General features: G+C 50.2%; 2 protein-coding genes across 2 annotated transcripts in view; both read left to right on the top strand.

Annotated features, from left to right (window-relative positions):
* The first annotated feature begins 2627 nt into the window (after window positions 1-2627).
* LOC142913599 (uncharacterized) lies at window positions 2628-9220 on the top strand. The gene is made up of 2 exons (XM_076061009.1): window positions 2628-2913; window positions 6282-9220. Exons 1-2 carry the CDS (start codon window positions 2889-2891, stop codon window positions 6875-6877), a joined length of 621 nt encoding a protein of 206 aa, XP_075917124.1. The 5' UTR covers window positions 2628-2888; the 3' UTR covers window positions 6878-9220.
* Window positions 9221-11027: 1807 nt separating this feature from the next.
* The window catches only part of LOC116938950 (uncharacterized), a 45157-nt gene continuing 41871 nt past the window's right edge, over window positions 11028-14313 (top strand). Inside the window, exon 1 of the mRNA XM_076061008.1 lies at window positions 11028-11482. Coding sequence (XP_075917123.1) covers window positions 11453-11482 — 30 coding nt within the window. The 5' untranslated portion in view covers window positions 11028-11452. The remainder of the gene's footprint in view (window positions 11483-14313) is intronic.

Below are 14313 nucleotides of genomic sequence, written 5' to 3'. Positions count from 1 at the left end.
AAGCAAATGAAGGGTAACATATTGTAGGTAACAACGTTTTGATGAATTTTTTTTTTTATAGAAAACAAATGTTATATTTTACGTAATCTTACATTTATAAAATATCTAATTTTAAGTACATTTATTGTTTCGCTCTGTTACGCATCATTGCTTATTGACGCTCGTAGTTGGCATGAATTTCTCCACCATACTCAGCAGCCCCAAAGATTCTTCCTCACCGCGGCCACCGAGTTGTGCTTTTTAGACCAACATCACACCAACACGTCATCACATCACACCAACACGTCATCACATCACACCAACACGTCATCACATCACACCAACACGTCATCACACCAACACGTCATCACATCACACCAACACGACATCACATCACACCAACACGTCATCACATCACACCAACACGTCATTACAACATCACACCAACACGTCATCACATCACAACATCACGTCATCACAACATCACACCAAAACGTCATCACATCACAACATCACGCTAAGAACACTCCCATGATAGAGGTTTGTGGGTAAGATTCACGTCAATATCAATGTGTTGTTAAACCCGCCAAGCATCCCGGACACAGCCAATTAGTCGTAAGGGTTGTGACGTAAACAGAGCGTGGCCAAATTTTTATTTAAAGCTTTCGTGACTGCAGTAAATCATATTCTTAGCTCTTTCGGTGCAGTCACGTTGAAGGGAAACAATAAAATATATTATTACATTTTATATATATTTTATTGTTTCCCTTCAACGTGACTTTACCGAAAGAGCTAAGAATAAGAGCGTGGCCAATTCGTGACTAGTACAGCACACCGGTGTGTTGGAGAGTAAAACCACAGCATTTACACTTGCCTCTACAGTCTGTTAAGGCTATAGGGAGATCTTTGTCTTTCAGTTTCATTTATTTGTTATAGCCCTGTGAGACATTCGCCTCTTGAATCGGGTGCAACCGCAACAAACAAAAAAACATGAACAAGAAAAACATCTTAAAGTGACTTTGTGTGACTGTGCAAACAGAAAATCACCTCCAGCGTGGTGAACATGTGAACTGTTTCAGCATTTCCACTTTAGAACGAATGCCCACTGGGAAACATTGATCTGGTGTTTAAAAAAAAACACACACACAACAAGGTCCGGTTACAGGTTTTGTGTTTTTATTAAATTCTTAAAGTGGTTTGGCACCGTTTTGAGATCTAAAACCCCGATTTGCTAAGGTAATCCATTCCATGGATTCCCACCCATTATTCCACTTTTGGTGGATATCCCTTGACGATCCTGCCGAGTCTGTTCCATTATCTGAGATGTGAATCCTTTTTTTTTGTACGCTGAGTTCAACCACCGCCACTGCAGGCCACAGCGCCGCTCTCTCCGCCTCTTCCCTCGCACTCCTCCACCGTGGTATCCCCTCTCCCATCGTCGTCTCCTGTAACAACGTTACGTCCTCTGTGTTGAACGTCTTTCGCACCGTACGTAGCCAACCGTGCTGAACGAAGGCGCGGTCGAAGTGTAACAAACGAAACACAAGAAGAAGTTCTGAAGAAATTAGTTTTCAATCGAGATGAACACATTCTCCTGCGGAGGGAGCTGGTAGGAACGTTGGATTGCTCGGTCAATGGCCAGGGTCAACGGCGGCACCACGTGGTGTGTTCAGCACAATATGCCCGACTGTGAGGGCGGGCACAAGCCGGCGTGAGTAGGTGAAACGTTGAGTTTTATAAGGGCACCACGGGGTGACCAGCCCCTCCCCACCCAGCCCCACCCCTCCCATTTGTGGATGCACGACGGACGGACGGACACAATAAACCCCTGTGGGCTGCTTGTGTAACCAGGAGGTTCCTACCAGTATTATTTAAAGCTCCCAGTGGCGCCCTAATATCGAAAGGAAGGGCGTTCCAGACGGCCGCAGAAGTGCATCTTGAAAGCATGCCCGATGCAGTGACCTTGCTAAATTCAAGGGGCGTATTCACTCTCATCATATTGCGCCTTTAAGTGAGTGCTCTTTGTTGCTGGCCGCTTGGCGTCTTGGGGCCTTCGGACCTCTGCGGTTCAGCGAACGCGATTCGCCATTAATTTCCTGACTCGCGAGTTGGGACGGACGAGTTCGCGCCCGTGGCAAGCTCGCCCCTGCGGCGGCGGGGGGGTGGGAGGATTAATCTGTTAAAATATTGATTATTTTAGCAGATAAGGCCCACTTGAGGTGCATAGCTCTTATTCAGAAGTGACCTGGCTATATCACAAATGATTGCTCGCACAAAGTGGCTTATGTCAAAATGCAAAGCAGCCAAATACTCTCAATGAATGATTATCAATGTGGAGGGGAAAACCCGAGGACACGGAGAAAAATCCACGCGACAACGGAGAGCACGCCAAAAACTCCAAACATACAACAGGCGTCAGGATCGGGATCGAACCCACGACCTCCCGTGTACCAGGTGAGGGGGTCAACACCCCACCACCGCGGCCCCCTTGCGGGACACATTAACATAACGCATCCCACCGTGCAGCCAATGGGAGCGCAGCCTCGCGCGGATGGGAGGGTGGGGCTGCCTCGCGCCCACACCTGAGCCCAGGTGAACGGTGTTGGGCGGAGTTAGCCCCCTTAGCCCCGCCCCTCTCCCCCCGCGGGGTGGGGGTGGGGCTGCCTCGCGCCCACACCTGAGCCCAGGTGAACGGTGCTGGGCGGACTTAGCCCCGCCCCTCCCCTCCCCCCGCGGGGTGGGGGGGCTGCTTCGCGCCCACACCTGAGCCCAGGTGAACGGTGCTGGGCGGACTTAGCCCTCTTAGCCCCGCCCCTCTCCCCGCGGGGTGCCTGCCAGGCTGTGCGTGCTGCGTTGCAAGGCGCGTGCAGTAGCAGCAGCAGCAGCGGGCAACACGCGAGAGGCCAGGCATGGCCGAGAAGATGGACAAGGCAGGTGTGTAGCTGCTGTGCCCTCTCCGTTGGCTGTCTCTGTGCGTGGCGTTGTCTTTTTGTGTGGTGGGGGAGCGGTGGTGCAGTGGTTAGCGCGTCTGCGCCACTAACGCGGCGGCCCGAGTTCGATCCACGCTCGCGGTCAACACCCGGTGACGTTTATTTGGACCGGTCCTGGGTCTCCCCTAGGTCGGCTCAGCCTCAAATAAGTACCCAGCGAGGTGTGTGAACATCGCCACGAGGGAGGCAAAGGCGGTCGGGCGTGGTGCTGGCCCACCCACCCCCTCGCGTACCGTTCTGGCCTTCATAGGTGCTGCTCGCTTAACAGCACTTGCCCCAAAAGTCTCTTGCGCCTATACGGGGGATCTTTGTATGGACAATTAAACTTCTTTTGCACCGTACGCAGTAGCGAACCGCGAAGTGCGGGGCAATGCCTACCGACTATACACAAGAATATAGTTAATGAGAAACGAGTTTTCAATCTAGATTTTTTTTTTTAAATTTGCGTAACCACGTTTGTGCCTCTCCGTTGGCCGCTCAGCGCAGTGGATGGTCCACATTCCTTTGGCGAATCGAGAGTTGATATATATGACACATATCACTGTTGGACGTCGGTACAACAAAAAAAAAGTGGTACTGATTTTTTCAACCCTCGGGGAATGATCGGCAGATCCGACTGAGTAACCAGGAGGCTGTAACGGCATCAGTGGAATTATCGTTGAGGGTTTGGCGTAACCCATAATCACGCCAGGGTGCGATAAAATTGGCACCAGATAGTAAGCCCAATCAACTTAGACTTAGCGGGAAGGCCAAAGCGGCATTCTTCTAAAATCTAAATGAACGTAACAGGTTCGGTTGAGTGATTGAGACGACGGGAAAACATCAAGGGGGGTCCCATTCTGCTGCTGCTTTTGTTAAAGCAAAAGTCTCACTGACTCATGGCACACGGGCAGCGCGCGTCCCGAGAACAGCTGATTAGAGACGAAACTCGCTCCGTTGGAGTGGAGATCGAGAGAAGTCGACACAGAGAGAGAGACAGCGGAACAGACGGTGGCATCAGAGCTCGCAGGTTGTCACTGTGGTAGTAACTACATTATCAGTGGTGTAGTAACTACATTATCAGTGGTGTAGTGGCTACATTATCAGTGGTGTAGTAACTACATTATCAGTGGTGTAGTAACTACATTATCAGCGGTGTAGTAAACTACATTATCAGTGGTGTAGTGGCTACATTATCAGTGGTGTAGTAACTACATTATCAGTGTCGTAGTAACTACATTATCAGTGGTGTAGTGACTCCATTATCAGTGGTGTAGTGAATACATTATCAGTGGGGTAGTAACTACATTATCAGTGGTGTAGTAACTATATTATCAGCGGTGTAGTGACTACATTATCAGCGGTGTAGTGGCTACAATATCAGTGGTGTAGTAACTACATTATCAGCGGTGTAGTAACTACATTATCAGCGGTGTAGTGACTACATTATCAGTGGTGTAGTAACTACATTATCAGTGACGTAGTAACTACATTATCAGTGGTGTAGTAACTACATTATCAGTGGTGTAGTAAACTACATTATCAGTGGTGTAGTAACTACATTATCAGTGGTGTAGTAACTACATTATCAGTGGTGTAGTAAACTACATTATCAGTGGTGTAGTGGCTACATTATCAGTGGTGTAGTAACTACATTATCAGTGGTGTAGGAACTACATTATCAGTGGTGTAGTAACTACATTATCAGTGGTGTAGTAAACTACATTATCAGTGGTGTAGTAAACTACATTATCAGTGGTGTAGTAACTACATTATCAGTGGTGTAGTGGCTACATTATCAGTGGTGTAGTAACTACATTATCAGTGGTGTAGTAACTCGATTATCAGTGGTGTAGTAACTACATTATCAGTGGTGTAGTAACTACATTATCAGTGTAGTAACTACATTATCAGTGGTGTAGTAACTACATTATCAGTGGTGTAGTAACTACATTATCAGTGGTGTAGTAAACTACATTATCAGTGGTGTAGTGGCTACATTACATTATCAGTGGTGTAGTAACTACATTATCAGTGGTGTAGTAAACTACATTATCAGTGGTGTAGTGGCTACATTATCAGTGGTGTAGTAACTACATTATCAGTAGTGTAGTAACTACATTATCAGTGGTGTAGTGACTACATTATCAGTGGTGTAGTGACTACATTATCAGTGGTGTAGTAACTACATTATCAGTGGTGTAGTAACTACATTATCAGTGGTGTAGTAAACTACATTATCAGTGGTGTAGTTAATACATTATCAGTGGTGTAGTAACTACATTATCAGTGGCGTAGTAACTACATTATCAGTGGTGTAGTAACTACATTATCAGTGGTGTAGTAAACTACATTATCAGTGGTGTAGTAACTACATTATCAGTGGCGTAGTAACTACATTATCAGTGTTGTAGTAACTACATTATCAGTGGTGTAGTAAACTACATTATCAGTGGTGTAGTGACTACATTATCAGTGGTGTAGTGACTGCATTATCAGTGGTGTAGTGACTACATTATCAGTGGCGTAGTGACTACATTATCAGTGGTGTAGTAACTACATCATCAGTGGTGTAGTAACTACATTATCAGTGGTGTAGTAACTACATTATCAGTGGTGTAGTAAACTACATTATCAGTGGCTTAGTGACTTCATTATCAGTGGTGTAGTAACTACATTATCAGTGGTGTAGTAACTACATTATCAGTGATGTAGTGACTACATTATCAGTGGCGTAGTAACTATATTTTCAGTGGCATAGTAACTACATTATCAGTGGTGTAGTAACTACATTATCAGTGGTGCAGTAACTACATTATCAGTGGTGTAATAACTACATTTTTATCAGTGGCGTAGTAACTACATTATCAGTGTGGTGTAGTAACTACATTATCAGTGGTGTAGTAACTACATTATCAGTGGCGTAGTAAACTACATTATCAGTGGTGTACTAACTACATTATCAGTGGCGTAGTAAACTACATTATCAGTGGTGTAGTAACTACATTATCAGTGGCGTAGAAACTACACGGCCTTCACAACCGCTGCTCGCTAACAGCACTTGCCCCAACAGTCTATGAGGCTGCACGGGGGATCTTTGTCCCGCTGACTTCTGAGACCGACACCAGCATAATGCCCCAGTGTACGCGGGAACTGATCTCCGTTTTTGGTCACCTGTATTCTGGGATTTCAAATCAATTCACATTCCTACACGTCACCAGGTGAGAGACCGTGGAGACGCGCGTGTGACCTCGTCGGTCGAACCGCGCGGTGCGAGTCGCAGCTCAAGTCTGTTGCGGCTACACGGGGGGGCCCTTTTTGTCTCCTCCGCAGACCGTTCGCTCACCGAGAGACTCATGGGCCGTCTGCACCCTCCACGGCTGAGCCGCAACCTCTCCCTGCGCCGGGAGAACACGGCGGCGGCGGCGTCACGCGGTGGGGCGGCTGGCGGGGCGCACACCATCGCACGCATTCCCCTCGCAGGCGGCGACCACAGGCGGCCGCACACCGCGTGCGAGCTCGAGCGGCCGGAGGAGCGAGAGGAGCAGCGGGCAGCGGCGGGCGCTGCCACCGGGAGGGCGGTGAGCGCCTGCGACATGGCGGTGGCGGGCACCCCGCTCGCGGAAGAGGGGGCCACCGGGACGCCCGGCGAGGCCGGGCGGCGGCCACTCCCGCCGTCGCCTCCCGAGAACAAGGCGAGTGAAATGCACCGCAGCAGGGCGAGGGATGTGGGAGCAAGGCCGGAGACATCCCTTCGCAGGTGGCTAGGAGATGTGAGCTGCCTCGCCTGGTACGCAGGAGGTCGTGGGTTCGATCCCGACCCTGACGATGCCTGCTGCTGTATATTTGGAGTTTGCGTGTCTCTCTCTCTCTCCCCGTGGTCGCGTGGATTTTTCTCCAGGTCCTCCGATTTTTCCTTCCACATTTAAATTTGACGTCACGCGTTTAGAGTATTTGTCTACTGCTATAAATCCACGTGATGATAAGCTAATTCATTGAGCTCTCATTTGTGCCCAGGCCCGCTTCTGAAAAAGAGCTAATATAGCGCAGTAGGGCCTTATCTGTTCAAATAAAAGTTTATTTGTTTCTTTAGGCACAGAGATTGGTTGTCAAGCACATTGCCATCTGGCTAGAACAGCTTACAAAACATGGCATTGGCACTGATGGAAATTCTCATCAACAGACACAAATCTTAATTGTTTAGTTTAATATTTTGTTATTTTCGGTTTCACAATAGCGAGCTGCAGTGTCCGCAATTGACACCACATGCCGCTCGTCCATCACATTGGCCCGACATGTATTTTGATGGTGGCCTCGGGGCAAGAGGGCGTAGACCACAATGCACTTCTTCAGGAACTGCTAATGGGATTTGTTGTTGTTGTTGTTGCTGCTGCATAATACACAGAGGCTGAATGAATGCTTATTGTCGATTGTTGAGTGCAGTCACTTGGCTCTCCACCACGGGAGTCAACGCTTGTCACCAGCCATGATCCGTTGTCTCTGTTCGCTGCGCTATCCGGGGCGGCACGCTGGTGCAGCGGTAACACTTGCGGCTTCATAGAAGTGGCGTAGTAACAACAACATCATCAGCTCAGGGGGGTGTGCGGCAATCGGTCAGGTGGGGCCCCCCAATATTTGATTTGTCACGCACGGTCGCACCCAGGCTGTTATGTGTCACGGACTTGTCTTGCCTAATCCACATCGTCGTTAGGCTCACGGCCTCGAACATTGAACGCTGACGGGGCGCTCCTCCATCTTCGCAAAATTCAGCCACGACAGCTTCGTCGTACGGTGGTTGTCAAGAGGGCCCCCCCCAACTCGTAACTTCGGCCACGAGGGAGGAGATGGGGGGCAAGGCACCCCCCGCCTGCCCCCATGCTAGTTACGTGACTGCTTTGCGGCAGCAGCAGCAGCAGCAGCACCCTGGGTTTGAATCCCGTCCCGGTTTGAATGATCTCCCCCTGTTCTGCATTGGTTTTTCCTCTCTGTTCTCCAATTGCCTCCGATGCATAAACAAAAAACCCACCCACAACCCATCTGGCGTTGGCCTAAACATCCCCTAATTACTCGGCTGGGTTTCCACGCGGCCTCTTCACGCCCTCGAATGAAAATGTGGCAGCACACTCCTGAAAAATGGTCTTGAGACTAACGAAGGGTTAGCTGTGTATAAACGCGCGGAATAATAACTTGTCCACAGTGATGGTCACGGTTAGGTACCGTTAGCACGGTTGGCTACATACGGTGCGAAAGAAGTTCAGCATACGCACACATACATTGTTATTAATCTTCATCATTAATCTTTTCAATTAGGAATTTCGAGGCTAATTTTGTGTTTACTAAATACCTCTTCTCAGCACTGCATATGAAGATTTACAGATCACCTGCACAGCAGTTCGTATCTAACTCTGCCCTTTAACCTGGTTTCCTCTGTCGTCCGATAATAATGTGTCCACGGTGCCATGATTTATTGCTGCGTTCGTCTGTGTTTACAAGTTACATGTACTGTACCGTTCTTTCAAAATACACAAGGCAGGCAGTAAGGTGACTCTGTGCTCGAGACGCTGAGATCCTGGGTTCAACTCCAGCCGCCTCTGATTAAACCGGGTTCTCAAAAGTAGTGTCTTGTCTCAGCCTGGCCACCAATCACGTTAAATTCGCTCTTTCATTTAACCCGTTCCCGTTTTGAGACGTCTGCAAGTTGCAGGGTGGGTTGTCCCGTTCACCGCTGGATCTCGGAGCGAGCAAGAGGCTCAGCGTTAATTTGATTTAGAGAGGCGTGGTAGCGCCGTTGTTTTTAAAGACATTGTTACTCACAGCAGAGAACCTTAACGACACGACCGTACTCTACGATGGCCGGCGCCAAACTGTGCCAGACACCCTCCCGCATGGCCTTGTGGGAGCCTCGGTACCGATAAAGTTATTTTATTTTGTTTTTCTTCCTTGTTCCGTACAAGTATGTACGTCATTGGAACGGGAACGGAATTGAAGACAAACTGATGATGTGCGCGTCAAAGAAGCGGGTCCTTCTTTCGCACCGTACGTAGCCAACCATGCTGGAAGGAAGCGCGGTGGAGCCAGGCAGGCCAACCCGAGCTATTCTAACTAATTCGTATTTTTTTTTTACTTCACCAGGTAAAGCCCACTGAGCTACGTAGCTCTTTTTCAGAAGCGACCTGGCCACAAAATGACAGGTCAACGAATTGGCTTACATCACGTGGAGATTTATTGCAGCCTCATATTGGCAGGGTGCGTGTATTGTAGCGGAGGTGACGCGGCTCACATCGGAGTCACACTCTCAGCCTCTCGTGCGCACTCTCTCTCACCTCCCAGCTCTCCTCCCCCCCCTCTTCCGCCCACCCCCCTTCCTCCTCCTCTTCCTCCCTCGTCATACTTCTCAGATCACGTGGAAATTCGTTTTTATCACATCAGGGATGATGATGATCATGTTTGTAAGCTGTTCTAGCTAGATGGCAATGTGCTTGACAACCAATCTCTGTGTCTATAAAAACAAAACTATGTTTATTTTACGAGGTAAGGCCCACTGAGCTATATAGCTCATTTTTTGGAGTGAACTGGCTATCACAAATGATAGCTCAACGAAATGGCTTATCACATGGAAATGTATCGCAGACAAACACTCTAAACGCGTGACGTTGATTCTAAATGTAGAGGAATAAACTGGAGGACCCGAAGAAAAGTCCACGTGCCCACGGGGAGAGAGACACGCAAACTCCAAATATACAGCAGCAGGCATCGTCAGGGTCGGGATCGAACCCACGACCTCCTGTATACCAGGCGAGGTAGTTAACATCTCCTAGCCACCGTGATGATGATGAGAGAGAGAGAGAGACACGCAAACTCCAAATATACAGCAGCAGGCATCGTCAGGGTCGGGATCGAACCCACGACCTCCTGTATACCAGGCGAGGTAGTCAACATTTCCTAGCCACATCAAGTGAGCCTCACTTTGCTGCTGAAAGATTTGCTCCCAGGAGGCCGTGCAGTCAATGGGATGTGTAAAGAAAAATCGTTAAATTTCACGTTGAGAGACAAATACGCAAAGAAGGTGGAATTACTACTTATTTATTTTGCTATCTGCCTGTAAGACAGCTAATTGACTATTCGGTTAATCATTAACCCACTGGATGGAGGTGGCACTGCCCGGACGTCACCTAGTTCTCTGTCAATCAGCCCAGACCAATGCTAAAGGTCCCGTGGTGACGCGGGTGTTTCTGTTGTCCAGGTGTGCGCGCGTGGTGTGGCATAGAGTTTCATACATTATCATCATCATCAGCAGCAGCAGCAGGCATGATGTATCTGCTGCTGGATGAAGACCTGCCCGAGGCATTGCCATCTTTCACGATTTTGCGATGCCACATACTATAAGCCGACACTACTCCTGGGCCTAACCTCCCCGCCTCTGAGTCATGAGACGCATCTACGTGCGGCGAACCCGATCCTCGTCGATCGCTATCGCTGGTCGGATGCGATGCTCATCACACATGGCACCCGCCACCCGCCACCCTGCCGTCTACGGCACGTGGGGGTTCGTTGTCTTTTTCCTTGAGGTCCACCTCCGGTCAGCACGGTCGGCTACGTACGGCGCGAAATAAGTTTAACCGACTTTCACACACACACACACTCCCTGCCCCTGTCTGTTTCAAGTCCAGGCTCTCGCTTTTCCTCTGCCTATGGGTCTTTGTGCACATTCCATGGTGACCCATAGACTCGCAGAGAAGCCACGGGCTCAATCACTTGTCCATCTCGAGAAAATAAAAATATCTGTGGAGTTATCGCGCGATCCCGTCGCGTGTGGACGCTATTCACGTGGTGTTGTTATTGTCGGTGGTGGCTGTTCATACGGCGGTCTCCGATGCGCGCTCCGCGTCTGTCCACGACCCCGGAGCGTGTTGGTGACCGGCTACGATTTAATGCTCAAGCTAAAACCTCGACGTCGTTGTTTGTGTGTTTGTGTGTTTGTGTGTCTGTGTGTTTGTGTGTCTGTGTGTCTGTGTCTGTGTGTCTGTGTGTTTGTGTGTCTGTGTGTCTGTGTGTTTGTGTCTGTGTGTTTGTGTGTCTGTGTGTTTGTGTGTCTGTGTGTCTGTGTGTTTGTGTCTGTGTGTCTGTGTGTCTGTGTGTCTGTGTGTTTGTGTGTCTGTGTGTTTGTGTGTCTGTGTGTTTGTGTGTCTGTGTGTCTGTGTGTCTGTGTGTTTGTGTGTCTGTGTGTCTGTGTGTTTGTGTGTCTGTGTGTCTGTGTGTTTGTGTGTCTGTGTGTCTGTGTGTCTGTGTGTCTGTGTGTTTGTGTGTCTGTGTGTCTGTGTGTTTGTGTGTGTTTGTGTGTCTGTGTGTCTGTGTGTTTGTGTGTCTGTGTGTCTGTGTGTCTGTGTGTCTGTGTGTTTGTGTGTCTGTGTGTCTGTGTGTTTGTGTGTTTGTGTGCTGCGCAGCTGTGCGCCCGCCTGTCCCTGCTGCAGACCGAGGCGCGCCTATCCCTGCGGTACCTGACGATGGCGGTGGAGAGGGCCGCTCGGGAACAGGTACGCGTGCCCACCGCACCTCTGATTAGCACGGCTGGCCACGTGTGGTGCGAAAGATGTTCGGCGTACACGCGCGCGCGTACGCGCCCGGCACCGCAAAACATCCCCCGCCGTGCTGTTGCCGTCACGGCCAGGAAGAGAATTGAATGAAGTTCAACAGAGGTCATCCAGTTGGAACCTCGCGGTTGCGCTACCTTAGGTCACGTTGTCAGCGGAAACGGTGTCGCCGCGGACCCCGAGCGGACGACTTGCGCACGGGAATTGCCTGCTGCACCCCCTGCTGCGGCTGCTGAGGTGCGGCTTTTCGCAGGGTTCGCCTCCTGTTACTCGGGGCTCTCCTGATCGTGACTCGGGTCCCGCGGTGCTCACGCGGAGCTCTTGACTATCATAGCGCCACGCAACCGCCATGGCACTAGATTGGTGGGGCACGCCTTGCTGACGGCACTCAAATAAGTCGAAACCGGCCTGTGGTTCGCGTTAAGGTCGCCGCACATTGCTGCTGCGAGACTTGGTTTCTTGCAGTTCGGTGGTTTTAAACAGAATAATTTATTAATTTATTCGTTTTTGAAACAGAACCTTTAAAGATGATTTATTTCCAAGCAAACCTCAGTCTACTGGGATGTGGTGATACTTGTCCTGGTTTTCCCAGGATCCTCACCTTTTTTAAGTCGCTGTACTGCGACATTTCTAGGTCTTCTCTGGGTCACTAAAAGTTCAATTTTATGCCAGTAGCATACTAATCTACCCCTCAAGACAACGCGCTGATAGGCAGTTCTCCCCTATTCTAGTATCGTGAGATATACTCCTCTTCCCCATGGTATCTTCAGGGCTGGAAATGGTAATGAATTACTGCGGGAACTCATTCATGATTTCCGCAGAGATTTGGACCGTACACTAGACCTGAGGAAGAGGAGGAGCTTCGCTCCGTGTGCGGGTCTCTGAGCGCATCTGTGGGTCTCTCTGTTTGCCTAGCGGTCTAGAGTAAAATAAATGAAAAAAATATTAATCCTTGATTTTTCCCGGAACGCAGTTACGAGGTTCAAATTGTCACTCTACACCACGGCATACCAGGGAATTCCGGCCCAGTTCCACCACTGGGTGTGTCCCAATTTTCTTTGTCATCCCGAAGGTGGCAAAGCCACTTAAGTGCTGGTGATGTCACCGTCTCGCCGCGCCAAGAGGTGCCTCGTGAATAGCTCAGAGCACCGTGGTTGCCACGCGCTGTCCACATTAATGACTGCACGTGTGTCTTCCGGACACACGTGCAGTCATTCAGTGACTTCCAGGCTGTCTGTCCTTGTCTAAGAAGCCGTTCTTTGCATCACAAATGTAATTCGCAATGCAGGTTCCTTGTGCCGTGACCATAGCAGACCCAGCACTGTCGCCTGCTGATCCACGCCATAGCAGTCGCCACACACCGGGGAACAACACCGGCCGTTGCCTTAAGAAGGCTTTGTGCGCGCGAAGGAATTCGAGTCACGAGTTCCCTGCATTCCAGAGGGGTTGCTGCTGCTGCTCTCTGCCACGCGTGGAGCTCACGTTTAGTCAGCCGTGAGGCCGGGCGTTCATTGTCAGCACACCGCTGTGATGCCCTGGTTACAAAGCTGAAACATCTCCACGTGTGTGGGTGTGGGGAGTGGTGGCGCAGCGGTTAGCGCCGTCGCGCTACGAACCCGGCGACCCGAGGTCGATGCCCGCTCGCGGCCACCACCACCACCGGTGACGATTATCGGAACTGGTCCTGGGCCTCCCCTAGGTCGACTCGGCCTCAAACGAGTACCTGGTGCAGTGTGTAAAAAGATCGCTACTTGGGAGACAAAGGCGACGGGGCGTGGTTGCTGGCCACGCACCCCTTGTGTGTCATGCCGGCCTTCATAGGTGCTCGAAAACAGCACTTGCCCCAAGAGTCTGTTAAGGCTACGCGGGGGATCTTGGTCTGTGTACCGTTGTGGGGAGTGGTGGCGCGGTGGTTCGCGCACTACACTACGCACCTAGCGACCCGAGTTCGATTTCCGCTCATGGTCAACAGCAGCGACGATTATCTGAACCGGTCTTGGAGCTCCCCTAGGTCGATTCAGCCCGCAATGAGTACCTGATGTAATGTGTGAACATCGCCATTGGGGGAGACAAAGACGGCCGGACGTGGTGCTGCCCACCAACCCCCTCGTGTGCCGTGCCGGCCTTTGTAGGTGCTCGTGAACAGCACTTGCCCCAACAGTCTGATAAAGCTACACGGGGGGGTCTTCGTCTTCGTACCGTTGTCTATCTCTGCGTGTGTAACGGTACGACTACAGTTTGGCTCAAAACAGTTGCCACCGGCCCACCGGCAAATCTTGCCAACACAGGGTGGTGTTGGTGATGCCACCACGGAGCCTGGCTGGAGGCGGGGGGGGCACAGCGAGGGCACACGCGCAGTGGAGCCACCGCTGCTGTCAACTTAAGCTTCGGGCACAGCTAACATTATATCCTCGCAGCACGAGGAGAGATGATTTATAGCTATAAACTAAACAAACTTTTTTTTTTAACCAGGTAAGGCCCACTGAGCTATATAGTTCTTTTCTAGAAGTGGCTTATAATTATCAGGTGGAAATGTAGAGCAGCCAAATTACTCCAAATGCGTGACGTCCATTCTAAATGTGGAGAGAAAACCGGAGGACCCGGAGAAAAATCCACGTGACCACGGGGAGAGAGACGCGCAAACTCCAAATATACAGCAGGCATCTGGATTGGGATCGGAACCACGACCTCCTGCATACCAGGCGAGGTAGTTAACGTCTCACCACCGTAACCAAGCTGAGACTACGCCTCCTTCACCAGGCCATCCACTTAAC

Source organism: Petromyzon marinus, chromosome 5, assembly GCF_048934315.1.
Source record: "Petromyzon marinus isolate PM22_M1 ecotype Great Lakes invasive population chromosome 5, UKy_Petmar_22M1.pri1.0, whole genome shotgun sequence".
NCBI classification, from domain to species: domain Eukaryota; kingdom Metazoa; phylum Chordata; class Hyperoartia; order Petromyzontiformes; family Petromyzontidae; genus Petromyzon; species Petromyzon marinus.
This window is presented reverse-complemented; position numbering and strand designations above follow the sequence as displayed.